This window comes from Mustela putorius, unplaced genomic scaffold, assembly GCF_011764305.1.
Source record: "Mustela putorius furo isolate JIRA1106 unplaced genomic scaffold, ASM1176430v1.1 tig00000873_pilon_pilon_pilon, whole genome shotgun sequence".
NCBI lineage: Eukaryota > Metazoa > Chordata > Mammalia > Carnivora > Mustelidae > Mustela > Mustela putorius.
In genome coordinates this window covers 6,445,775-6,471,286 of record NW_025421504.1, presented here as the reverse complement: position 1 = coordinate 6,471,286, position 25,512 = coordinate 6,445,775, and the positions used below count along the sequence as shown (strand labels likewise).

At 51.4% G+C, this 25,512-nt stretch overlaps 2 protein-coding genes across 14 annotated transcripts; both read right to left on the bottom strand.

The window, feature by feature from the left end:
- Positions 1-5,640: 5,640 nt before the first annotated feature.
- Positions 5,641-13,363, bottom strand: LOC101678746. 4 transcript variants are annotated; one of them, XM_045085955.1, is made up of 6 exons: positions 12,253-13,361; positions 11,472-11,721; positions 10,624-10,959; positions 8,842-8,965; positions 8,283-8,336; positions 5,967-6,185 (listed from the first exon to the last, which is right to left on the bottom strand). In XM_045085955.1, the coding sequence occupies exons 1-6, from the start codon at positions 12,631-12,633 to the stop codon at positions 6,152-6,154; spliced, it is 1,179 nt and encodes a 392-aa protein (XP_044941890.1). In that variant the 5' UTR covers positions 12,634-13,361; the 3' UTR covers positions 5,967-6,151. The 4 variants fall into 4 exon arrangements, with proteins under 4 accessions (XP_044941888.1, XP_044941890.1, XP_044941889.1 ...); XM_045085954.1 differs by having other exon boundaries at positions 5,967-6,278; positions 12,253-13,358; XM_045085953.1 differs by lacking the exon at positions 8,842-8,965 and having other exon boundaries at positions 5,641-6,185.
- On the bottom strand, positions 5,641-25,251 carry LOC101679050 (CMRF35-like molecule 6). 10 transcript variants are annotated; one of them, XR_006608361.1, is made up of 7 exons: positions 24,819-25,250; positions 23,986-24,321; positions 22,234-22,357; positions 21,674-21,727; positions 19,127-19,652; positions 6,345-6,348; positions 5,641-5,748 (listed from the first exon to the last, which is right to left on the bottom strand). XR_006608361.1 is itself a non-coding variant. In XM_045085959.1 (6 exons), coding segments are annotated over exons 1-6 (831 nt in total). In that variant the 5' UTR covers positions 24,880-25,250; the 3' UTR covers positions 15,520-15,633. The 10 variants fall into 10 exon arrangements, 8 of the variants coding, with proteins under 8 accessions (XP_044941896.1, XP_044941894.1, XP_044941900.1 ...); XR_006608362.1 differs by lacking the exons at positions 5,641-5,748; positions 6,345-6,348; positions 22,234-22,357 and adding exons at positions 13,670-13,913; positions 14,225-15,634 and having other exon boundaries at positions 19,398-19,559; XM_045085959.1 differs by lacking the exons at positions 5,641-5,748; positions 6,345-6,348 and adding an exon at positions 15,520-15,634 and having other exon boundaries at positions 19,398-19,652.
- Positions 25,252-25,512: the final 261 nt, after the last annotated feature.

Sequence of the window (25,512 nt, the reverse complement as noted above, 5' to 3'; positions counted from 1 at the left end):
CTCCTCAAACTTGTCAGAACAACCAGGTCCATCAAATTCCCCCTAAACATGCTCTGCACAGATCTGCTTTTCCTCCACACTATCTTATACTGATCTAAGGCCACAATATTCCCAGAGTTATTGCACTCAGATCCATTACCAAGGATTCGTCTCTATGCCCCTCCCCATTAATATTTCTTCTAGCATCTCCACCTTCCCATATCCTCTCTTCCTCCTAGCATTACAACAATCCTCTCTCCTCTCAGGATGGTGACATCCCTATTCCTCCCAGTCCCCTTGTGCCTTGTCCTCCCTCTGTTCCACTCATCAGCAAGAGAGCACGTCAACAAAACTCAAGAGTAACCAGTACAACCTTTGTCCCGACACTACCCTTCCCCCAAGCCTTGCTTGGCTTTCATGGTCTGAGTGGCCCAGCCACTGCTGGGTTCTGCATTTCTATCTTGCTCCCCTTCTCCAATGTACCCAATGCTCTAGCCTCGGAGCCCATCCTTCCCCAGGGCCTTAGCATCTCTTTGTCCCTCTCCTTGGATCCTCTGCCCACCTCTTCTCACTGTTTCTTCCATCTTACTTTGTAGATTTCACCTTGGATGTACTCCCTTAGAAAGGCCTCCCCAATCACTCTTCCTATGGTCACCCTGTTGTCTCCATCACAAACCCATGCTTGATTCCTCCATAGTTCACCAAACCTTATTAGGAAGTTTCCATGGGTGGTCTCTGTGCATCTCCCCCACTGGCATAGAACTCATATCATAGCAGCATTCTGGGTCTGCTTCATTCATCACACAATGAGCCAGTGGCCAACTGCACTTGTGACAAATGGTCGGCTTCTGATAACTGTTCACAGGAGTGAATGAGTGATTGAATCAATGAATAAACACAAAATTGGCTAGAGACATGGTCCTAGACAACTGTGGTCCAGCAAGACGTAATATCTATGGTGGTACAACAAATTGCCCCAGAACTTGGTGGCTGAAACAATAAATATTTATTATGTCACACTTCCTGAAAGTCACAAATCGAAGAGTGGCTTATCTGGGTGGCTGTGGCTCAGCGTGTCTCTTTCACAACGTTGCAGTCAAGATGTTGACCAGGCTAGACTCATTGGAAGGCTGGACTGGCCTGAAGGATCTACTTCAGGGACGACACACCCACTTGGGGGTAAGCAGGAGTCCTTAGCTCCTCACCCAGTACAACTGGTTGAGAATCTGCATGATGTGCATCCAGCTTCTTCCCTGGAGAGTGATCCAAGAAAGGGCAAGGCACAATATATTTATGATTTATCCTTGGAAATCGTGTACCATTGTTTCTGCCATATCTGGGGACTACACACCCACCCTGACACAATATAGAGGGCCCCTGCCAAGGGATGTGAAGAACTGATCTGAGTGGAAGCTATGAAAGGATATGATTCCTAAAATATCAGATATCTGTGTATTTATATTTCTGCAATTTCCTGTTCCCCTGTGACACTCCAATAAAAGATTTTAAAAACCAAACATCAAAACATGAGAGTAAACCTCTGAAACTTTACTTGATTTGAGTGGGGGGTGTAGATGTTCATTGGTTTTCTGTTACATAGCAAAGAGTTTCCATAATCTTCCCGCTACTAGTTACCCTGCCTAAAGCTCAGACACCAATAATCTAGCCAGAAGCACATTTTGAGTGATGATATCAGGATGGAATGCAGATTCCTCTGGTTTGACTGCTCAAGTGCCTTTCCTGCAGACCATGATGCTGGCAGGCAGAGAGTGGCCAGCAACCAGCAAGAGGGAGAAGCACCATCTTCAGACCCAGGAGAGGGTCTGCAGAATGAGAGGGTTTGTCAGGCAGCTGCTGGCCATTGTAACACATACTGGGAAACTTGACAAGAACTCACGGTTTCTTCAGTCTTCTCAGCCCACCACCTTCTCTTCCATCTCTCCTTCATTTCCTGGTGCATCTTCCTTTTCTACAAACTTGAGTTTCTGCAGCTTCTGGCTGAGCTGAGAAGTTGGAAGACCCACCAGGTGCACAGAGCAATTACAACAGAAATTTGACTTCAGGTTTGAGTCCGAGGTGTGATGGTTCACGGTATGGGTTAACTGTCCACGGGTGGCTCAGATGGAAGATGATCTTGGGTGTGTCTAGGAGCATGTTTCTGGAGGATATGAGCCTTTGAATCCGTGGACTCAGTGAGGTGGGTGCCCTCTCAGCAGACTTTTGCTTTGTGAAGCCCTCAGCGTCTGAAGAAAAGAGGGATGTCAAAGTAGGATTACAAACATTCTGAGTTATTTGAGAGTGGGAAGAGGAAAGTGCTTGGCTTGGGTCCCAATGTTAGCTAGGAGGATGAAGAGTTCCATGGCCTGCCTGCACATGAGCCTCAGTGTCCCCAGTCTCTGACAGTGTCCCCATGGGCACCAGCTTATCTCTAGGACACTGGGATAGGTGCTTGAGCTGTGCCGACTGCCTTTAGACGTGCTCATGAATCAACTTTTGGACATGCAGGTGGTCATTGGGCATAATTAATTGGTCTAGAAAAATGATTCCTGAATTACAAAGTTATTTCACTCGTGGTTGGTTAAATAAGACACATGTAGAAATAGCAGGATGAACCTTTAAATCAGTGCAACCCTGACTACCCTACTATAGTGATAATTCAATTTAGACATAATGTTAAAGATGAGTTTTGAAGCTGTTAATGGGAGGCCAGGCCAGAGCCAAAGGGCAGACTTTTCTCCCTGCACTGCAAGATAGATCCTCACACCCCGACCTCCTGCCCATTTCTGCCCATCTTCTTGGTCCTGGCACCTCTGTCTCCTTGTTTCCCATCCCCTCAGCCACCTTTCCTTAGACCTCGCTGGCACGGATCCCAGGGAGTCCTTGAAAGAGCTGCTTCCCTCACTTCTGGGCAATAAGAGGAAGCATTGCCAGATGTCACCATACCAAGTTCCATTTCAGCTGACCGTGGTCAGGAGGGGGCACTGGGTCTATCGACCTCTTCCAGGGAGTATGGATTCCAGAAGAGCCATGTAGGCACTGCTTCTCAATAAAGCTTGAGGGGCTGGGCTAGAGGCAGAGGTGTTTTCTTTCTTCTTTCTTTCTTTTTTTTTTTTTTTTTTTTAAGATTTTAAGAACCTGAGATCATGACCTGAGTCGAAGACAGAGGCTTTAACCCACTGAGCCACCCAGGCACCCCGGTGTCCTGTCTCTGTGCCTGGTTGTGTACCCTCCCCTGGGCACAGGTGGTGAGGGTCCTGACTTATTTTAGTCTGAACCACCCTTTGGGCTCCAGACCCCTGCTTGCATTGCGAACTCTGACTGTGAATGTCTGGATCCACCTTAGTTGAGGCCAGGGAGACACAGCTCAGGCTGATGGGCAGGATGGGGCTTGGGGAGGGAAGCAGGCTGTACGGCTGAGCCGGAGGAGGAAAGGTCATCAGGATACAGTGGGTCTAGTTCTACCCCCTGGGGTGGCCAGGATCAGAGTATTTGAATCATCCCAGGGGACTCAGCACCTGAGAAACAATCCTGTTAGAGGAGAATTATTATTAAGTCTTTGCGGATGGGAAGACCGGAAGTTTTGCAGATGGGAAGACCGGAAGTTCTGCAAATGGTCACTATCGCCATCTTTTGGTGGCTTGAAGAACTGCCCCAAGTGTGCTCTGGGTGTTACCTTCATCCTTATCCTGGAGGTTGGGAACTAGAAATGCCTTTTGTGCAAAATATAAGAGACTCTTGAGCATAGGAAACAAACAGGTTTGCTGGAGGGTGTGGGTTGGGGGGAATGGGGTAACTGGGTGATGGACATTAAGGAGGGCACGTAATGTAGTGAGCGCTGGGTGTGATGGAGGACTAACGCCTACTAATTCTTAACCTTTGAAACTAGGAGTAAAATATATGTTAATTAACTGTATTTAAGTTAAAAAACTAAAGAAAAGAAATGTCTTTTGTACTCGAGTATCAAGGCCTGTCATGATCCCTCCAGATCCCTCCAGACAGAGGACCAGAGTTCACGGAAATTCTGGAGCTCCATGGAAGAAGGATATTTGGTTTTCAGTAAGATAGATGAGAACTCAGGTTTAGGGAGAATTGCTTTCTATATATATAAATTTTCTTTGATTTCAGACAACAGCATTTTGTCATTTTGGACATCCATATCCAGGACATATTTGGTTCTGCTTATACCTAAGGATTTCATTTTCTTTGGAGTAAGTTCACATGGAATGCATTTTCCATATGTTCACTTGTTTCCTTATGTTTCCATATGTTCACTTGTTAGTATATGGACATGTGATTGACTGATGTGTGTTCATCTTGTATATCATGACCTGCTGAACTCACCTCTTAGTTCTATGAGGTTTTGTGATTGCTCGAGATTTTCTTTTTTTCTTTAAGACTTTATTTATTTATTTGACAGTAAGACATCCCAAGTCGACGGAGAGGCAGGCAGAGTGACTGGGGAAGCAGACTCCCTGCTGAGCAGAGACCCCCCCCCCATGTAGGGCTCGATCCTAAAACCCAGAGATCATGACCTGAGCTAAACACGGAGGCTTAACTCACTGAGCCACCCAGGCGCCCCTGCTTGAGATTTTCTACATAGACATTTATGTCATCTGCACACAAGGACAGCTTTCTTTTTCTTTTTTTTTCATTTATTTATTTTTATTTTTTCACCACACCCAGTGCTCCATGCAATCCGTGCCCTCTATAATACCCACCACCTGGTACCCCGTCCTCCCACCCCCCCCACTACTTCAAACCCCTCAAATTGTTTTTCAGCTTTATTCTTCTTTTCCATCTTCTATCCCCTCAATTCTTTATCTGACCTACTACAATGGCCAGAATTTCCATGGCTGAGATGACTACATGGCGAGAGAGGGCATCTCTGCCTTGCTCAGGGTCGTACAGGGAAAACACAGTTTTTGATCACTAACTCTAATTATTTTAGGTGATCTTCATGACGTCAAGAAAATTCCTTCTTTTTCCTTCTTAAAACTAAGAAATTCCTTCTTAAAAATACTCTTATTTTTATGAGTTTCTTTTTGATCATGAGTGGGTACTGGAGGTTGTCATAGGCTTTTCCAGTGTCATTTGATATGATTCTATGACTTTTTCCCTCCTTACTTTGGTATGGTGGAACACAGTGATTCACTTTTCAACGTTGAACCAGCCTTCTCCACCTGGAACAAAACTCACTCCCTCGCGGTGCATAATTCTTTGCTGAATTCCTTCTGCTGGCCTTGCCTATCCATCTACCTGACCCCCAGATTCCTGCCCACTGGCCTCTCAGGACCCTCCCTTGCCCGGAGCTTTGCCTTTGTTCAGACCTTCAACCTTCCCTCCCTCAACAGCCTGAGGCTCTCACCCAACAGAAGACAAATCCTGAGAGAATATGGACTCTGGGAAACAAAGGGAGGGTTTTAGAGGGGATGTGGGTGGGGGAATGCAGTAGCCCGGTGATGGGAATTACCGAGGGCACGGGTTGTGATGAGCACTGGGTGCTCCATGCAACCAATGAATCACTGAGCACTGCATCGAAACTAATGATGTGCTCTACAGTGGTTAACTGAACATCATCATCATCATCATCATAAAGAGTCTACTCCTGTCCTCTGTCACCACATTCATTGAACTCTCATCCATTCCTCTTCATAACACTTCTTCTTATAAACCATTATTCTTTATTTAGTTTTCAAAAACACCCATTCGAATAGAAAGGCCTTGTTTTGTTGACTGCTTTCTTCCCAGCCCCTACAAAAAAGCTTGGTGCTACACAGGCTTTTGGTGAATATTTGGTGAGTGGTTGTAGGAAGGAAGGAATGTTGAGTTGAGAGCCAGCACTGGGGGTTCTCAGGAGGAAAAGGTCATGGACAAGCAGGCCTTCCCTCACCTCGGGCTCTCTGGTCACCTGGGCTGTGCACCAGCAAGCTACGAGTCCTAGGGCGTCACTCCCCCATTCTTCCCAGCAAAACACCACACACATCGACTTGTGTGAGTGATGGATCTCATTGCTTCACTCAAGTATTGAATGATTTGTTTGTTACCAGTTTTTGGCAATAAGGGGAGAGGAGACAGGTCTGGGGCCAGAAGTTCTTCCTCTTCTGGTCTGCGTGGTGTTGTCTCTGGACAGGATAGGGATGCGCAAGGAGGGCTGCAGGTTGTCTTCATCAGGCTAACTCTGGTGCCCACAAATTGCCCACTGAGGCCTGTTGACCCACAGCACGGCACTGAGCATCATCAGAAACAGGGGCACCTTCAGCAGAACGAGGAGCAGGAAGTGGACGCTGCCCAGCAGGGACCTGTAGGAGGGACACGGTGACTGGCAGGAGTTTCTCCTGGACATGAGGCCCAGGCTCTGTCCCCACCTGCCTTTGTGCTCAGGTCATGTGGTCTCAGAAATCAATATCAGCCTCAAAGCTGGAAGTTCCGGCACCAAGGGCCCGTCTCGTGTCCTCCATTCAAGACTTGACCTTGAGCATCAGGACACGGCAGACACTTGAGGGTGTGGTGGGGAGGAATGGAGAGAACGGGAGAAGAGGGGACCCAGGAGGCTCTGGCTCCCCCAAACAGCCCTCTGAACCCACAACCCTCAACACTCCCTTGCTCCTGCGGGGGCAGATTTTGAGGGTGAAATGCTCCCTTATAAAAGCTCTCCTCTCTCAACATAGTCTGGAGTCAGCTTCAGTATGATCGCTGGAGAAGCTCTTCTGCTGAAAAAAGTGACCACCCCAAGCTCAGCTCATGGCCAGTCCCCTCACCTGTGGGTCCCAGTAACTGTCCCCACACCAGCTCCTCACAAATGCTGTGTCTCCTCCCTACACGAGACCTTTCTAGAAGCTCTCCACCTCGCCAGCCCCTCCCCTGGCTCTCAGCCTGAGGTTTGGCGGATGTCCTCTCCAAGGTCACACTGGGACCCTCTTGCACACCCGCTTGGCACCCTAGCTCATATCCTCTTTGCCCACTTGAACTCCAGGCCAGCTCTGGACAGTCTTGGACCGGCCAGTGGTTTCCCCCTCCAGCTCCCTCACCTCTTTGCCTGAGGACTCTCTTTAGCTATAGGAGAGTTCAGCTTGCTGAGTAGAACAGGCCAGAAATGGCACAGAATCCATGTCCCCAGGAGGGACCCTCTGTCTGCCAGACTCTTTCTCCAGATGAGGGGCCTTCCCTCATCACTCTGTGAGAGTATAAGAAGCCTCTCTGCCTGCACTACTCTCTCTAGATAAGGGGACGTCCCTCATTTTCTGTGAGCAACAGGAAGCCCCACCATCTTCCCCACATGAGGACAGATGGATGTTGATCACTGCCTCAGCTTCCTCAGGGCTGGTGGGACATCTGTGGGGTGCGTCCTACACAGCATCTCCGAGGACACCCAGTGTCCCAGTGACGGAGCCCAGTTGCCCTGTGGTAGCTCCTCCATCAAAGCCCGCTTCATTGGCTTTACCCATCCCCTTGTGCCCTTTATGTGCTTCCCGGGATCACCATTCCATAGACTAATCGCACCTAAGTCCTTGTCTCCCCATCTGATTTCAGGAAATCCAAACCCAAACAGGCTCTTTGTCATTTGTTTTCAATGAATCTGGATTCCTTTCGTCATGCCCACCGTCTTCCCGTGCACCCCCTCTTCCTATCCTTTAATGGGCAGTTGGCATTACTGGCTTTATCGGGTTGATGCCACCTCCCCCCAGATGCCCTCTGAGGCCTGTTCCCATGGAGGACAGCACTGAGCATGCTCAGGACCAGGGGCACCTCCAGCAAGACCAGGAAGGAGAGGAAAGGAGATGCTGCTCAGTAGGGACCTGTGGGGGACACGGTGACAGGCAGTGAGCCCCATCATTACAGAAATGCCCTGGTTCCCTGCATTGTCCCTCTGTCCCTGTGTCCATGTCCTGAGGCCACAGCAGTCCAGAAAATAATCAGGCCTCTGTGGGTCCATGGCTGGGACCGCCCCATTATCAGACAAGTTCTCTGAGCCTCTGGCTTACAATTGCCCTTGAGACAAGATGTGGACATGGAGAGGGCCTGGCTATTGGAGTGACATGAGGAGACCCCAGGAAGCAGGCAGGACCTGGCCTGGGAAAAGAGTTCTATCTAATCCCTCCCCATGAGATGTGACCCTGTGTATGGACTAGAAATCAGCATTAGGTTACTTGTTTAATGTCTGCTCTCCCATCACCAGTATTTCCCATGAGTGAATGGAGTGTTTGCTTTAGTCCCAGGGTCCATCTGGCACCTGTACGGTGCTCCCAAACCTTAGCCTTGAGATTCAGTGTTTAATGATGGAGGGAATGAATGACCCCACTCACCTCTTCTCTCCCTCTGTGGTCTGGTCTTCAATAGGATGACTCTCCAGTGAGGGCCTGGGAGGAGCAGGGAAGAGAGCTCAGGGCCCCCTGAGCTACTGGCCTGGGCTAGATCCTGAAGTTCACCTTTGCACAACACTGGCACTTGTCTTCCCTGTCCCTGGAGCCTGATTTCTGCAGATACCTGAGTGCGGGCTCCCCCAATTCTACAGGACTCCAGGGAAACGTCCTCTCACCAGCCAGGACTCCCTGATCATTGTGTATTGTGAGCGATCCCACCCCCATCACTCTCCACACATGCTCTCCCTGACCCATCTGTTCTGAGGTTGAGTCGTCCACGGTGTGAATTTCCCAGCTTTTGTCGGAGCAGGACTGTGTCTCGGTGGCCCGGGGTTGTATCCCTAGAAGGGCGCCCCGCACATGTAGGACTTCCACCGTTAGGTGTGGAATTGGTAAGTAAGTGTGGGACTGAGGCCACGACAGTCACACCTACACAGCTCTGTCCTCTGTGCTCCCCAGAAATCACCCATGTGTCAAAGGTCTCCAGCTGCTAGTCCCTTACCCAGGGCGCTGGCTGGAAGTGGAGGACTCCTGCCGGGTCGCAGTGTCCCATGTGGGGGCTGGCAGTGTCCTGTGAAGACCTGGAGTGCTGGGGGGCCTTACAGAGCTGGGGGTTGCAGTGCTGGCTGGAGGAGAAACACATGTCAGTCCTGCTGTCCTCCCCCGGGCTCTCCCATTCTCTGGCAGCTGTATGGCTCCGACTCACATAGTCCTGGTCACTCAGGCCATCTGGACAGGTGTCTGGGCTCCACATCCGCCCACAGCCACACCCAGGCCTGCCTGGAACTCTGGCCTCCCCAGCCCCCTCTGCAGGTGCACCCTGGCCAGGTGGGCGATTTCAGAGGCAGAGCATCTCCCAGCAGGGCATAGGACAGTGTGTGGAAGGAGCTCAGGGCTCTAGACTCAGCCACCCTGCCCCTGGTTTGTCCTGGCGGACGATGGGCTGAGCTTTCCTCTGCAGAGACTGATCCAGAATTGGGGATGGGGGCTGGGTCCTCAGTCAGGGCTAATGTCTGGAGTGAGGACCTTGAAACAGGGTGCTCAGCAGAGTCCACACTGAATGATGGTCCTGCACTCAGTGCACTCAGCCCCGGAACTCTCAGCCAGAACTGTGAACCTGGGTGGCCGCGGGACGGAAGGATAGACAGAAAGAAAGACCTAGTGAGACAGACACACACCCAGGGCACCACACAGAACATTCCCTGTCCTGGAGCCAACTAGACAATGGTCTTTCTCTTCCAGGCGGTGGTGTCCGAGGACACTCAGCTCCTCACTGTTAAATAGGAGCCCACAAGGGTCCTGGGAGGGCAGTGCCCCGTGTGAGAGAGACGCCCTGCAGGAAGGACGCCGGAGGAGCCAAGGCCAACATCGGAGTAAGAACACTAGACCAAACCTGAACACTCAGAAGGATGACCTCCATGTGGTTCTCAGGAAACAAAAACAGGGTTCTAGTAAAGAATTCTTTGCAGCACATGATAGTATATTTCGGGCCATAGGACCTGAAAACTCATTTTTTCTCTTTTTTCTCATTTTTTCCCCTCCTTTGTCTGAGGGGAGCTTTCAGCGGTTTCTCTGTGTTCCTTCCTGTGGGGACAAGATGATGGAAGGAATGGGGAGAGTCAAGCTGGAGGGGCAGGGTGTTCCCCAAATGCTCACAGAAGCCCCCCATCAGGGTCTGGGGCTCGTTCTTGGGCCCCTGTCAAGGCTGGTGCAGACCCCCAGGATAACAGCTGTGAGGCTGTTGCTCAGGAACCATGCAGGACACAGTAATGTCCTGTTAGAGCCCCTGGGTCCTGGGCAGCCAGTAAGGGAGAGGAGCCCATGTCCTAAGGTCATTCCCCATTGGGAGGACAGAGACACATCCAAGAAGAGGCTCAGGACACTTTCAGCATGGTCAGGACCCTTGGCAGGACAGGAAGGCAGACCGTCGTCCCCAGACTAGGGCCATTCGCACTGCCCACCCTGGGAGAGCTTTAGGTGTGAGAGGGTGTCGGGGCAGGGCACACTGAGGTCAGCCAGAGTGTGCATGTGCTTGTGTGAGTGTACAGACAACACAACACCTGCACACAGACTGAGACACACATGAATATATACACAGACACAACATGCATATGCACACACATGGACACACACAGGCACACCCCTTGTGTCCTGCTCACCCAGTGCATCCTCACCCCACTCTTCAATCCCACGTCCCCCTGCTTTCCCGCTGGGGCCGGGGTAATCAGCCCATGCCTCAGGCAGCCCTGGTCCTGGTGTTGGGGGAGGTGTGTGCACAGCTCACCTGGGGTCACAGACAACACAACTTGGAAGGTGCGGTCAAAAAAATATCCTGGGAGCTCTAATGAATCAATCCCGCATAGGTATGTCCCGGCATCATCCTCTGTGAGGCTCTCCATGGTCACTCTGAAGGTGAGGTTTGCAGGATGGTCCCTGATGGACACACGGCCCTTCCTCACTTCTCTGTCTGCCCCTTTGGTCCTTACCATCTTCCACACACATGGGCTCTTGCACCAGTACTTGACATTCTCTCTGAATTCCTCCTTGTACTGACACTGCACGCTCACGGATCCCCCCACGGTGCCCGTCACGGAGGTGGGGCCACGCAGAGACCTACAACCTGGAAAACACAGCCGAGGGTGACCCCTCACCAGAGGGGCCTGGGACAACGGGATCTGAGGTCAAGTTGACTATTGAGACCCTCAAGGGCCCTCGGCATCGGGAGGAGGCCTTGGCAGGAACGAGGTCTTTCCTTAGACCAGAGGGAACGTCGATAGTTCCCTCCCTACAGCGTGGCACAAGGAGAGTGTCCTTGATGTGTGTGTGTGTGTGTGTGTGTGTGCATGGTGCACAGAGACGTCATTTCTGACTGTGACACTACAGGAATGTTGGTCACTGGCCTCCCTGCTTGTCAGGGTCGCTCTTTCTGGCACAGTGGACACGACTCACCCGCTTATGCACTGAATCCTCCTGGTCACTGCTGAGGAGTGCTGGTCGATTGGAGAATCTTCTCTGCTCTCCGTCCTCCCTCCCATGTCCTCCTCCTCCCCATGGGCTGCCTCCCACCCCTGTCCCCCTGTCTCCCTCCCCCCACCCAGGGCAGACTTCCCTGCCCAGCTCAGCCCCGCTCACCTGGGACCTGCAGAAGGAGCAGCGCTGCAGGCAGCCACAGCCTCCCGTCCCCTGGGGTCATGTCTGCCGCACAGACGTCACCCACAGTAATGCCAGGCCTCTGAAGGGGGGAAATCTCAAGCCTCCTCACAGAGGGTCCTCTCTGCAGGGCCCACTTCTGCTTTCTGGGGTCTCTTTGCTTCCTCGTCCTGCCTGTGTTTGTTCTCACAATCTTCTTCCACACTGACTCAGCTGGTTGGGGTGCAGGAAGCTGGGGGACAGAAGCAACGAGGGTTGAGGCAGAGTCCTCGACCTGCTGTCCCAGATCCACTCAATCCCGATGACAAGACAGCTCCTGGTTCAGGACTGGACTGGGGTGGCCACCCCCTTCCACAGCCAACATCTGCGCCTCTCACTGTGCACACTCGCCCCATACAATGGAGCAACACTATGAGAATTTCCTCAGGGGAATGTCCCCACCCCTCTGACATGTCACTTCCTTTTGGTCAGGAGAGATCATGTCCGGGGTGTAGCCCCCCGCAGCCCATCTGCTCAGGCATCGGTGGTGACCACAGTGGTGTTAGGATACCCGGGGCTACAGCTCCAAGCACCCACAGTCCCCGCGGGACCCCTGCTCTCCTTGGCCACACAAATTGGAACTGTGACCTCTGATGCCTTCAAAAGCTCCATTTGGGTGCTGGGTTTCTAACCAGGGTACAAATCCACAGACTTTCTTCCCTCCTGTGTGTTTCCCTGTTCTGAAAAATGGACATGGAACCGCCATCACCAACCCCGTGCGCACCTCACTTTGACTCTTTCTTCTTTGCAAAGTCCACTCTACTGTGACTCTCAGAGTAGAGGACTGACAGTGGACAAGAGGGTCCAGAGACTGAAGGAGCTGATGGGACGTTGGGTCTATGTGAAGCTGAGCCTGGGCTTCTCTTCTCCATCCAGTGGCACAAAGGGCCATGGTGTAACGAGAGGGTGGTCTGACAAAGCACTGGCTGCCAGTGTCCCTTTTGGGTTCACACGGTGACCAGGGGCCTCTACAAGGTGCAGAGTTGGGGGACAGTCCTTGCCAGGAGGTGGGGAGGTGGGTCTGTCCTAACTCAGGGTGGCTAATTCTCATGACATGATGGGTCTGGGGTGAATTTACACTGGAAATGGTAGGGAGATGGGTCATGGTGCAGGACCCAACATCTTGCCTGGGTTATGAACTTCTCATGAACAAACTTGTCATGAACAACCAGGTCAATCAACTTTCCCCCTAAACATGCTCTGCAGAGATCTGCTCCTCCACTACAGTATCTTATCCCAATCTAAGACCACAGTATTCCCAGAGTTATTGCACTCAGATCCATTACCAAGGATTCATCTCTATGTCCCTCCCCATTAATATTTCCTCTAGCATCTCCACCTGCCCATATCCTCTCTTCCTCCTGGCATTACAGCAATCCTCTCTTCTCTCAGGACAATGGTGACATACCTATTCCTCCCAGTCCCCTGGTGCCTTGTCCTCCCTCTGTTCCACTCATCAGCAAGAGAACACTTCAACAAAACTCAGAAGTAGCCAGTACACCCTTGGTCCCATCCCCTTCAGATGAAACCCCCTCTCCTTGTTTGGCTTACATGGCCTGAGTGGCCCAGCCACTGCTGGGTTCTGCATTTCTATCTTGCTCCCCTTCCCCAATGTGCCCAATGCTCTAGCCTCGGAGCCCATCCTTCCCCAGGGCCTTAGCATCTCTTTGTCCCTCTCCTTGGATCCTCTGCCCACATTTTCTCACTGCATCTTCCATCTTTCTTTATAGATTTCACCTTGGATGTACTCCCTTAGAAAGGCCTCCCCGATCACTCTTCCTAGGATCACTCTTTAGTCTCAATCACCATCCCCTGTTTGTTTCCTCCATAGTTCATCAAACCTTGTCCGTAAGTTTCCTTGGGTGTACTCTGTGCATCTCCCCCACTGGGATAGAGAACATATCATAGCAGCATTCTGGGTCTGTTTCATTCATCACACAATGAGCCAGTGGCCAACTGCACTTTGTGACCAATGGTCGGCTTCTGATAACTGTTCAAAGAATGAGTGAATGAGTGATTGAGTGATTGAATAAACACAAAATTGGTTACAGACATGGCCCTAGACAACTGTGCTCCAACAAGATGCAATATCTATGGTGGTACAACAAATTCCCCCAGAACTCAGTGGCTGAAACAATAAATACTCATTATCTCACACTTCCTGAAAGTCACAAATCGAAGAGTGGCTTATCTGGGTGGTTGTGGTTCAGTGTGTCTCTTTCACAACATTGTGGTCAAGATGTTGACCAGGCTATACTCATTGGAAGGCTGGAAGGGCCTGAAGGATCTGCTTCAGAGATGACAGTCCACTTGGGGGTTAGCAGGAGTCCTTAGCTCCTCCCCCAATACAACTGCTCAAGTGTCTGCATGATCATCCAGCTTCTCCTGCAGAGAGTGATCCAAAAAAGGGCAAGGCAGAATATATTTATGATTATATTTATGATTATATTTATGATTTATCCTTGGAGGTCATGTCCCATTGTTTCTGCCATATCTGGGGACCACACACCCACACTGACACAATATAGAGGACCCCTGCCAAGGGATGTGGAGATCTGGTCTGAGTGGAGGCTGTGAAAGGATATGATTCCTAAAATATCAGATATCTGTGTGTTTATCTTTGTGCAATTTGCTGTTCCTCTGTGACACGCCAATAAAAGATTTTAAAAACCAAACATGAAAATACGAAAGTATACCTCTGAAACTTTGCTTCATTTGGGTGGGGGGTGTAGATGTTCATTGGTTTTCTGTCACATAGCAAAGAGTTTCCATAATCTTCCCCGCAACTAGTTACCCTGCCTAAAGCTCAGACACCAATAATCTAGCCAGAAGCACATTTTGAGTGATGATATCAGGATGGAATGCAGATTCCTCTGGTTTGACTGTCAAGTGCCTTTCCCTCAGACCATGATGCTGGCAGGCAGAGAGTGGCCAACAACCAGCAAGAGGGAGAAGCACCATCTTCAGACCCAGGAGAGGGTCTGTAGAATGAGAGGGTTTGTTAGGCAGCCGGTGGCCATTGTAACACATCTTAAGAAACTTGACAAGGACTCAGGGTTTCTTCAGTCTTCTCAGCCCACCACCTTCTCTTCCATCTCTCCTTCATTTCCTGTTGCATCTTCCTTTGCTAAAAACTTGAGTTTCTGCAGCTCCTGGCTGTGCTGAGAAGTTGGAAGACCCACCAGGTGCACAGAGCAATTACAACAGAAATTTGAGTTCAGGTTTGAGTTCGCGGTGTGATGGTTCACGGTATGGGTTAACTGTCCATGGCTGCTGAGATGGAAGATGATCTTGGGTGTGTCTGGGAGCACGTCTCTGGAGGAGATGAGCATTTGAATCCATGGGCTCAATGAGGTAGGTGCCCTCTCTGGGGTGGGTGGGCCTCATCCCATCCAATCTGTTGAGGGTCTGAGTAGAAGTGGATGACCAGCAGAGGAAGGAGGAATTCACCCTTTGCTGCCTGATGGCTTCAGCTGGGACGTCCGTCTTTTCCCACCCTCTGTACTCTGGGCTCTCAGGCCCTTGAACTCAGAATGGATTTCACTACCACATCTCTTGGGTACTCCTTAACTCCCATCACAACGGGAGCCTATTCCTTTAAGGAACTCGTCGTAGGCAGGCTTCTCCTACTGGTTCCGTTTGTCCAGAGAACCCTCACTGATACACGTGTGTATTTGACCCTGTGGCAATTAACTTCTTCAATGCCAAGCCTGCACACGAGGACCTCATTCAGGAAGATCCCTCTGAGGACTCAACAGGAAGATCCAAAACCTCATCACTTCCTCTCCCTGCAGTGTGACCTGCCAGGACATCTCCTAGAGTTGATGGAATGTAGGTGTTTTAAGGGCTGCTACAGAGAAACACAGAGAAAACATTCAGGATGTCAGCATGCTGAGCATGGAAGAGCATGGGGACCACCCCCCGGTGAACTGGGCCTGCGTTTTGCGAGGGAAATAGTGATGAACAAAGGCCAAGTTAGAAGCAAATGTTACTGCCTTTCCTTGGGCTGGAATCAGAAGGATCTGCTTTACTCCTCTTTGGCTTTAGGGTCTCTGTGAGGTTCACAGACGTCTGGGAGACTTTTTTTTTGGTGAAGATCTCAGCATCTGAAAAAAAAGAGAGAGATGTCAAAGTAAGGTTACAAACATTCTGGGCTATTTGAGAGTGGGGAGAGGTAAGAGTTTGGCTTGGGTCCCAATGTTAGCCAGGAGGATGAAGAGTTCCCCGGGCAGCCTGCACCTGGAGCCTCAGTGTCCCCAGTCTCGGACAGTGTCCCCATGGGTACCAGCTTATGTCCAGAACACCGGAAGAGGTGCCTGCGCTGTGTGCCCACGGCTCATGGGCGTGCTCATGGGTCAACTTTTGGACATGCAGGAGGTCATAGGGCATAACTGATTGGTCTAGAAAAGTGATTCCTGAATCACAAAGTTAGTTCACTCATGGTTGTTTGGAATAAGACACATGTCGAAATAGCAGGATGAACATTTAAGTCAGGGCAGCCCTGTGATTGTATTGATAATTCAATTTAGACATAATCTTTTTTTTTTTTTTTTTTTGAGAGAGAGAGTGAGAGCGAGCACAGGCAGACAGAGTGGAAGGCAGAGTCAGAGGGAGAAGCAGGCTCCCTGCGGAGCAAGGAGCCCGATGTGGGACTCGATCCCAGGACGCTGGGATCATGACCTGAGCCGAAGGCAGCTGCTTAAGCAACTGAGCCACCCAGGCGTCCCTAGACATAATCTTAAAGATGACTTTTGAGGTTGCTAACAGGAGGCCAGGCCAGAGCCGAAGGGCAGACTTTTCTCCCTGCACTGCAAGATAGACCCTCCCACCCCAACCTCCTGCCCATTTCTGCCCATCTTCTTGGTCCTGGCACCTCTGTCTCCTTTTCCTTAGACCTCGCTGGCACGGATCCCAGGGAGTCCTTGAAAGAGCTCCTCCCCTCACTCCTGAGCAATAAGAGGAAGCATATCCAGATATCACCATACCAAGGTCCATGTCAGCTGACCGTGGTCAGGAGGAGGCACTGGGTCTGTCAACCTCTTCCAGGGAGTACAAATTCCAGAAGCGACATGAGGCACTGCTTCCTTATAAATCTGAAGTGCTGGGCCAGAATCAGAGGTGTCTTGTCTGTCTGTCTTTCTTTCTTTCAGATTTTAAGACCCTGGGATCATGACCTGAGACAAAGGCAGAGACTTTAACCCACTGAGTCACCCAGGCACCACGGTGTCCTGTCTCTCTGCCTGGTTCTGTACCCTCCCCTGGGCACAGGTGGTGAGGGTCCTGACTTATTCTAGTCTGAACTACCCTTTGGGCTCCAGACCCCTGCTTGCATCTCGAGCTCTGGACTGTGAATGTCTGGATCCACCTCTAGCTGAGCCCAAAGGAGACACAGTGCAGGCTGCTGCGCAGGATGGGGCTTGGGGAGGGAAGCAGGCTGTACGGCTGAGCCGGAGGAGGAAAGGTCATCAGGATACAGTGGGTCTAGTTCTACCCCCTGGGATGGCTAGAATCAGAGCATTTGAATCATCCCAGGGGACTGAGCAGCTGAGAAACAATCCTGTTAGAGGAGAATTATTTTGAAGTCTTTGCAGATGGGAAGACCGGAAGTTCTGCAAATGGTCACTATCGCCATCTTTTGGTGACTTGAAGAACTGCCCCAAGTGCGCTCTGGGTGTTACCTTCCTCCTCATCCTGGAGGTTGGGAACTAGAAATGCCTTTTGTGCAAAATGTAAGAGACTCTTGAGCATAGGAAACAAACTGAGGTTTGCTGAAGGGAGTGGGTTGGGGGGATGGGGTAACTGGGTGATGGACATTAAGGAGGGCACGTGATGTAATGAACCCTGGGTGTGATGGAGGACTGACACCTACTAACTCTTACCTCTGAAACTAGGAATACAATATATGTTAATTAACTGTATTTAAGTTAAAAAACTAAAAAAAAAAGAAATGTATTTTGTAGTCGAGTATCAAGGCCTGTCGTGATCCCTCCAGACAGAGGACCAGAGCTCACGGAAATTCTGGAGCCCCATGGAAGAAAGATATTTGGTTTTCAGTCAGAAGGATGAGAACTCGGGTTTAGGGAGAATGGCCTTCTATTTATATAAATTTTCTTTGATTTCAGACAACAGCAGTTTGTCATTTTGGGCATCCATATCTAGGACATATTTGGTTATGCTTATACCTAAGGATTTCATTTTCTTTGGAGTAAGTGCACATGGAATGCATTTTTAATCTTGGTTTCCATATGTTCACTTGTTAGTATATGGACATGTGATTGACTGATGTGTGTTCATCTTATATCCCATGACCTGCTGAACTCCCCTCTTAGTTCTATGAGGTTTTGTAGATTGCTCGAGATTTTCTTTTTTTCTTTAAGTCTTTATTTATTTATTTGACAGTAAGACAGCCCAAGTCGACGGAGAGGCAGGCAGAGTGAGTGGGGAAGCAGACTCCCTGCTGAGCAGAGAGCCTGATGCAGGGCTCAATCCTGGAACCCTGAGATCATGCCCTGAGCTGAAAGCAGAGGCTTAACCCGCTGAGCCACCCTGGTGCCCCTGCTTGAGATTTTCTACATAGACATGTCATCTGCACACAGGGACAGCTTTATTCTTCTTTTCCATTTTCTATCCCCTCATTTCGTTATCTGACCTACTGCAATGGCCAGAATTTCCATGGCTGAGATGACTACATGGTGAGAGCGGGCATTTCTACTTGCCCAGGGTCATACAGGGAAAACTCAGTTTTGATCACTAACTCTAATGTTAGGTGTATTTTTCTTTTAGGTGATCTTCATCATGTCGAGGAAATTCCTTCTTTTTCCTTGTTAAAACTAAGAAATTCCTTCTTGAAAATACTCTTATTTTTATGAGTTTCTTTTTGATCATGAGTGGGTATTGGAGGTTGTCATAGGCTTTTCCAGTGTCATTTGATATGATTCTATGATTTTTTTTCTCGTTACTTTGGAATGGTGGAATACAGTGATTCACTTTTCAACGTTGAACCAGCCTTCTCTACCTGGAACAAACCTCACTTCCTCACGGTGCATAATTCTTTGCTGGATTCCATCTGCTGGCCTTGCCTGTCCATCTACCTGACCCCCAGATTCTTGCCCACTGGCCTCTCAGGACCCTCCCTTGCCCTGAGCTTTGCCTTTGTTCAGACCATTGACCTTCCCTCCCTCAACAGCCTGAGGCTCTCACCCAACAGAAGACAAATCCTGAGAGAATATGGACTCTGGGAAACAAAGGGAGGGTTTTAGAGGGGATGTGGGTGGGGGAATGCAGTAGCCCAGTGATGGGAATTAACGAGGGCACGTGTTGTGATGAGCACTGGGTGCTCCATGCAACCAATGAATCACTGAGCACTACATCGAAACTAATGATGTGCTCTACAGTGGTTAACTGAACATCATCCTCATCATCATAAAGAGTCTACACTTGTCACCCCATTCATTGAACTCTCATCCATTCCTCTTCAAGACACTTCTTCTTATAAACCAATATTCTTTATTTAGTTTTCAAAAACACCCATTCAAATAGAAAGGCCTTGTTTTGTTGACTGCTTTCTTCCCAGCACCTAGAAACTAGGCTGGTGCTACACAGGCTTTTGGTGAATATTTGGTGAGTGGTTGTAGGAAGGAAGGAATGTTGAGTTGAGAGCCAGCACTGGGGGTTCTCAGGAGGACAAGGTCAAGTAGAAGCAGGTCTTCCCTCACCTCAGGCTCTCTAGTCACCTGGGCTGTGCACCAGCAAGCTACGAGTCCTAGGGCGTCACTCCCCCATTCTTCCCAGCAAAACATCACACACATCAACTTGTGTGAGTGATGGATCTCATTGCTTCACTCAAGTATTGAATGATTTGTTTGTTACCAGTTTTTGGCAATAAGGGGAGAGGAAACAGGTCTGGGGCCAGAAGTTCTTCCTCTTCTGGTCTGCGTGGTGTTGTCTCTGGACAGGATATCGATGGGCAAGGAGGGCTGCAGGTTGTCTTCATCAGGCTGACTCTGGTGCCCACAAATTGCCCACTGAGGCCTATTGACCCAGAACACGGCACTGAGCATCATCAGAAACAGGGGCACCTTCAGCAGAATGAGGAGCAGGAAGTGGACGCTGCCCAGCAGGGACCTGTAGGAGGGACACGGTGACTGGCAGGAGTTTCTCCTGGACATGATGCCCAGGCTCTGTCCCCACCTGCCTTTGTGCTCAGGTCCTGTGGCCTCAAAAATCAATATCAGCCTCAAAGTGGATGGACCAGCACTGAGGCCCAGAGTCCTGTCCTCCAGTCAAGATTTGACCTTGAGCATCAGGACACAGCAGACACTTGAGGTGTGGTGGGAAGGAATGGAGAGAGAGGGAGAAGAAGGGACCCAGGAGGCTCTGGCTCCCAGAAACAGCCCTCTGAACCCACAACCCTCAACACTTCCTTGCTCCTGCGGGGGCAGATTTTGAGGGTGAAATGCTCCCTTATAAAAGCTCTCCTCTCTCAACCTAGTCTGGACTCAGTTTCAATATGATTGCTGGAGAAGCTCTTCTGCTGAAACTGCTCAACAACCTCCATCAGCCTCCAGATGTGACCACCCCAAGCTCAGCTCATGGCCAGTCCCCTCACCTGTGCGTCCCAGTAACTGTCCCCACACCAGCTCCTCACAAATGCTGTGTCCCCTCCCTACACGAGACCTTTCTAGAAGCTCTCCACCTCGCCAGCCCCTCCCCTGGCTCTCAGCCTATGGTTTGGCGGATGTCCTCTCCAAGGTCACACTGGGACCCTCTTGCACACCCGCCTGGCACCCTGGCTCATATCCTCTTTGCCCACTTGAACTCCAGGCCAGCTCTGGACAGTCTTGGACCGGCCAGTGGTTTCCCCCCTCCAGCTCCCTCTCTTGTTTGCCAGAGGACACTCTTTAGCTATAGGAGAGTTCGGCTTGCTGAGCAGAACAGGCCAGAAACGGCACAGAATCCATGTCCCCAGGAGGCACCCTCTGCCTGCCAGACTCTTTCTCCAGATGAGGGGCCTTCCCTCATCACTCTGTGAGAGTATAAGAAGCCTCTCTGCCTGCACTACTCTCTCTAGATAAGGGGACGTCCCTCATTTTCTGTGAGCAACAGGAAGCCCCACCATCTTCCCCACATGAGGACAGATCGATGTTGATCACTGCCTCAGCTTCCTCAGGGCTGGTGGGACAGCTGTGGGGTGCGTCCTACACAGCACATCCGAAGACACCCAGTGACGGAGCCCAGTTGCCCTGTGGTAGCTCCTCCATCAAAGCACGCTTCATTGGCTTTACCCATCCCCTCGCTCCCTTTTTATGCTTCCCGGGATCACCATTCCATAGACTAATCGCACCTAAGTCCTTGTCTCCCCCATCTGATTTCAGGAAATCCAAACCCAAACAGGCTCTTTGTCATTTGTTTTCAATGAATCTGGATTCCTTTCGTCATGCCCACCGTCTTCCCGTGCACCCCCTCTTCCTATCCTTTAATGGGCAGTTGGCATTACTGGCTTTATCAGGCTGAAGCCACCTCCCTCTAGATGCCCTCTGAGGCCTGTTCCCATGGAGGACAGCACTGAGCATGCTCAGGACCAGGGGCACCTCCAGCAAGACCAGGAAGGAGAGGAAAGTAGATGCTGATCAGTAGGGACCTGTGGGGGACACGGTGACAGGCAGTGAGCCCCATCATTACAGAAATGCCCTGGTGCCCTGCATTGTCCCTCTGTCCCTGTGTCCATGTCCTGAGCCACAGCAGTCTGGAAGGAAATCAGGTCCAGTGGGTCCATGGCTGGGATCGCCCCATTATCAGACCACTTCTGTGACCCTCAGGCTTACAATTGCCCTTGAGACAAGATGTGGACATGGAGAGGGCCTGGCTATTGGAGTGACATGAGGAGACCCCAGGAAGCAGGCAGGACCTGGCCTGGGAAAAGTGTTCTATCTAATCCCTCCCCATGGGCAGTGACCCTGTGTTTGGACTAGAAATCGTTGCTGGGTTCCTTGTCTAATGTCTGCTTTCCCATCACCGGTACTTCCCACGAGGGAATGGAGTGTTTGCTTTAGTCCCAGGGTCCATCTGGCACCTGTGTGGTCCCTCCAAACCTTAGCCTTGAGATTCAGTGTTTAATGATGGAGGGAATGAATGACCCCACTCACCTCTTCTCTCCCTCTGTGGTCTGGTCTTCAATAGGATGACTCTCCAGTGAGGGCCTAGGAGGAGCAGGGAAGAGAGCTCAGGGCCCACCCAGCTCCTGGCCTGGGCTAGAGCCTGAAGGCCCCCTTTGCACAACCCTGGCACTCGTCTTCCCTGTCCCCGGAGCTCGATTTCTGCAGATACCTGAGTGCAGGCTCCCCCAATCCTACAGGTCTCCAGGGAAATGTCCTCTCACCGGCCAGGACTCCCTGATCATTGTGTATGGAACAGCAATCTCGCCCCATGGCTCCCCACACATGCTCTCTCTGACCCATCTGTTCTCAGGTTGAGTCATCCACGGTGTGAATTTCCCAGCTTTTGTGGGAGCAGGACTGTGTCTCGGTGGTCCCTGGCTATATCCGTAGCAGGGCGCCCAGCACTCGGTAGGACTTTCACCGTTAGGTGTGGAGTTGGTAAATAAGTCTGGGACTGAGGCCATGATAGTCACACCCACACAACCCTGTCCTCCGTGTTCCCCAGAAATCACCCAGGTGTCAAAGGTCTCCAGCTGCTAATCCCTTACCCAGGACGTTGGCTGGAAGTGGAGGACTCTTGCCGGGTCGCAGTGTCCCATGTGGGGACTGGCAGTGTCCTGTGAAGACCTGGAGTGCTGGGGGACCTCACAGAGCTGGGGGTTGCAGTGCTGGCTGCGGGGGCGGGGGGAAGCACATGTCAGGCCTGCTGTCCTCCCCTGGGCTCTCCCATTCTCTGGCAGCTGTGTGGCTCCGACTCACATAGCCCTGGTCACTCAGGACATCTGGACAGGTGGAACTGCCTGGAACTCCAGCCTCCCCGGCCCTCTCTGCAGGTGCACCCTGGCCAGGTGGGCGATTTCAAAGGCAGAGCATCTCCCAGCACGGCATGGGACAGTGTGTGGAAGGAGCTCAGGGCTCTGGGCTCAGCCACCCTGCCCCTGGTTTCTCCTGGCAGAGGATGGCCTGAGCTTTCCTCTGCAGAGATTGATCCAGAGCTGGGGGTGGGGGCCGGGTCCTCAGGGAGGGCTGATGTCTGGAGTGAGGACCATGAAACAGGGTGCTCAGCAGAGTCCACACTGAATGATGGGTCAGCCCGGAACTCTCAGACAGAACTGTGAACCTGGGTGGCCACCGGACAAAAGGATAGACAGAAAGAAAGACCTAGTGAGACAGACACACACCCAGGGCACCACACAGAACGTTCCTTGTCCTGAAGCCAGCTGGACAATGGTCTTTCTCTTCCAGGCGGTGGTGTCCGAGGACACTCAGCTCCTCACTGTTAAATAGGAGCCCACAAGGGGCCTGGGAGGGCAGTGCCCTGTGTGACAGAGACGCCCTGCAGGAAGGACGTCGGAGGAGCCAAGGCCAACATCGGAGTAAGAACACAAGACCAAACCTGAACACTCAGAAGGATGACCTCCATGTGGGTCTCAGGAAACAAAAACAGGGTTCTAGTACAGAATTCTTCGCAGTACATAGAAGTATATTTGGGGCCATCGGACCTACGAACTCCTTTTTCTCATTTTTCCCCTCCTTTGTCTGAGCGGAGCTTTCAGCTATTTCTCTGGGTTCCCCCCTATGGAAATGACGGAAGGCATGGAGAGCGTCAAGCCAGAGGGTGGGGTGTTCCCCAAATGCTCACAGAAGCTCCAAATCAGGGTACTAGGGCTCCTTCTTTGGCCCCTGTCGAGGCTGGTGCAGAACCCCAGGATCACAGCTGTGAGGCTGGCACTGAGGAACCATCCAGGACATAGTGTTGTCCTGTTAGAGCCCCGGGGTCCTGGGAAGCCAGTAAGGGAGAGGAGTGAATGGCCTAGGGTTCTGTTCCCCATTTGGGAGGACAGAGAGAAGTCCAGGAAGAGACTTGGGTCCACTCCAACACCGACAGGGCTTTGTCAGGGCAGGAAGGCAGCCAGACATCACCAGACCCGGGCCATTCCTGCTGCCATCCCTGGGAGAGTTTTAGGCATGAGAGTGTGTCAGGGCACACAGAGACACCCAGGTCTGCCAGAGGTGTGCATGTGCTTCTATGAGTATGCAGACAACACAACCCCTGGACACAGAAATGTACACCCACCTAGACACACACGGACATATACACAAACAGACACACACACTCACACACACACACACACACACACACACACACAGAGGCTCATCCCAGGTGCCTTGTGTCACCCACCCATCCTCACCCCACTCTCTTCCCACATCCCACTGCTTTCTTGCCAGGGTTGGGGTGATCAGCCCAAGTCTCGGGCAACCCTGGTGCTGGTGTGAGCAGAGGGGTGTGCACAGCTCACCTGGGGTCACAGACAACACAACTTGGAAGGTGCGGTCAAAAAAATATCCTGGTTTCCCTGATGTATCGATCCCGCACCAGTATGTCCCGGCATCATCCTCTGTGAGGTTCTCCAAGGTCACTGTGAAGGTGAGGTTTACAGGATGGTCCCTGATGGACACACGATCCTTCCTCCCTTCAATGTCTGCCCCTTCGGTCTTTAGCGTCCTCCTCACACATGGGATCTTGCACCAGTATTTGGGAGTCTCTCTGAATTTCTCCTCGTACTGACACTGCACGCTCTGGGATCCCCCCACAGTGCCCGTCACAGAGGGGGGGCCATGCAGAGACCAACAACCTGGAAAACACAGCCGAGTGTGACCCTTCACCAGAGGGCCCTGGGTCAATGGGATCTCAGGTCAAGTTGACCGTTGAGTCCCTGAAGGGCCCTTAGGGTCCGGAGGAGGCCTTGGCAGGAGACAGGTCTTCCTGAGATCAGAAAGAGGGAATGTAGGTCCTTTTCTGGAGCGGCACAAGGTGAGTGTGTCCCTGATGTGTCTGTGTGTGTGTGATGCACGGAGATGTCATTTCTGACTGTGACCCTACAGTAATGCTGGTCACAGGCCCCACTCTTGTCAGGGCTGCTCTTTCTGGCACAGTGGTCACGACTCACCTGCTTTATGCACTGAATTCTCCTGGTGGTTGCTGAGACAGTGCTGGTCGATTGGAAAATCTTCTCTGCTCTCCCTCCTCTTTCCCACGTCCTCCTCCCCTCCCCTACCCACAGACCCATCCCCCACCCTCCCTCCCTCCCATTCAGGACAGACTCCCCTGCCCAGGCTCAGCCCCGCTCACCTGGGACCTGCAGAAGGAGCAGCGCTGCAGGCAGCCACGGCCTCCCGTCCCCTGGGGTCATGTCTGCCGCACAGACGTCACCCACAGCAATGCCAGGCTCCTGAGGGGGACAATTTCAAGTCTCTCACAGAGGGACCTCTCTGCAGTGCCCACTTCTGCTTTCTGGGTCCTCTTTGCTTCCTTGTCCTGCCTGTGTTTGTTCTCACAATCTTCTTCCACACTGACTCAAGCTGGTTGGGGTGCAGGAAGCTTGAGGACAGAAGCAGCACAAGTTGAGTCAGAGTCCTGGACCTGGTGCCCTGGATCCACTCAATCCCGATGACAAGACAGCTCCTGGTCCAGGACTGGATTGGGATTGCGGTCCCCTTCTACAGCCAACATCTGCGCCTCTCACTGTCCACACTTGCCCCACACAATGGAGCAACACTGTGAGCATTTCCTCCTCAGGGGAATGTCCCCACCCTGTGACGTGACACTTCTTGTGGTCAGGATGGATCATGTCCAGCGTGGAGCACCCAGCATCCCATCATCTCAGGCATCGGTCATGACCTCAGTGGTGTTAGGGATCCCACAGCCTACAGCTCCAAGCACCCACAGTCCCCATGGGACCCCTGCTCTCCTCTGGCCACACAAGTTGGAACTGTGACCTCTGATGCTTTCAAAGGCTCCATTTGGGTTCTGGGTTCTGAACCAA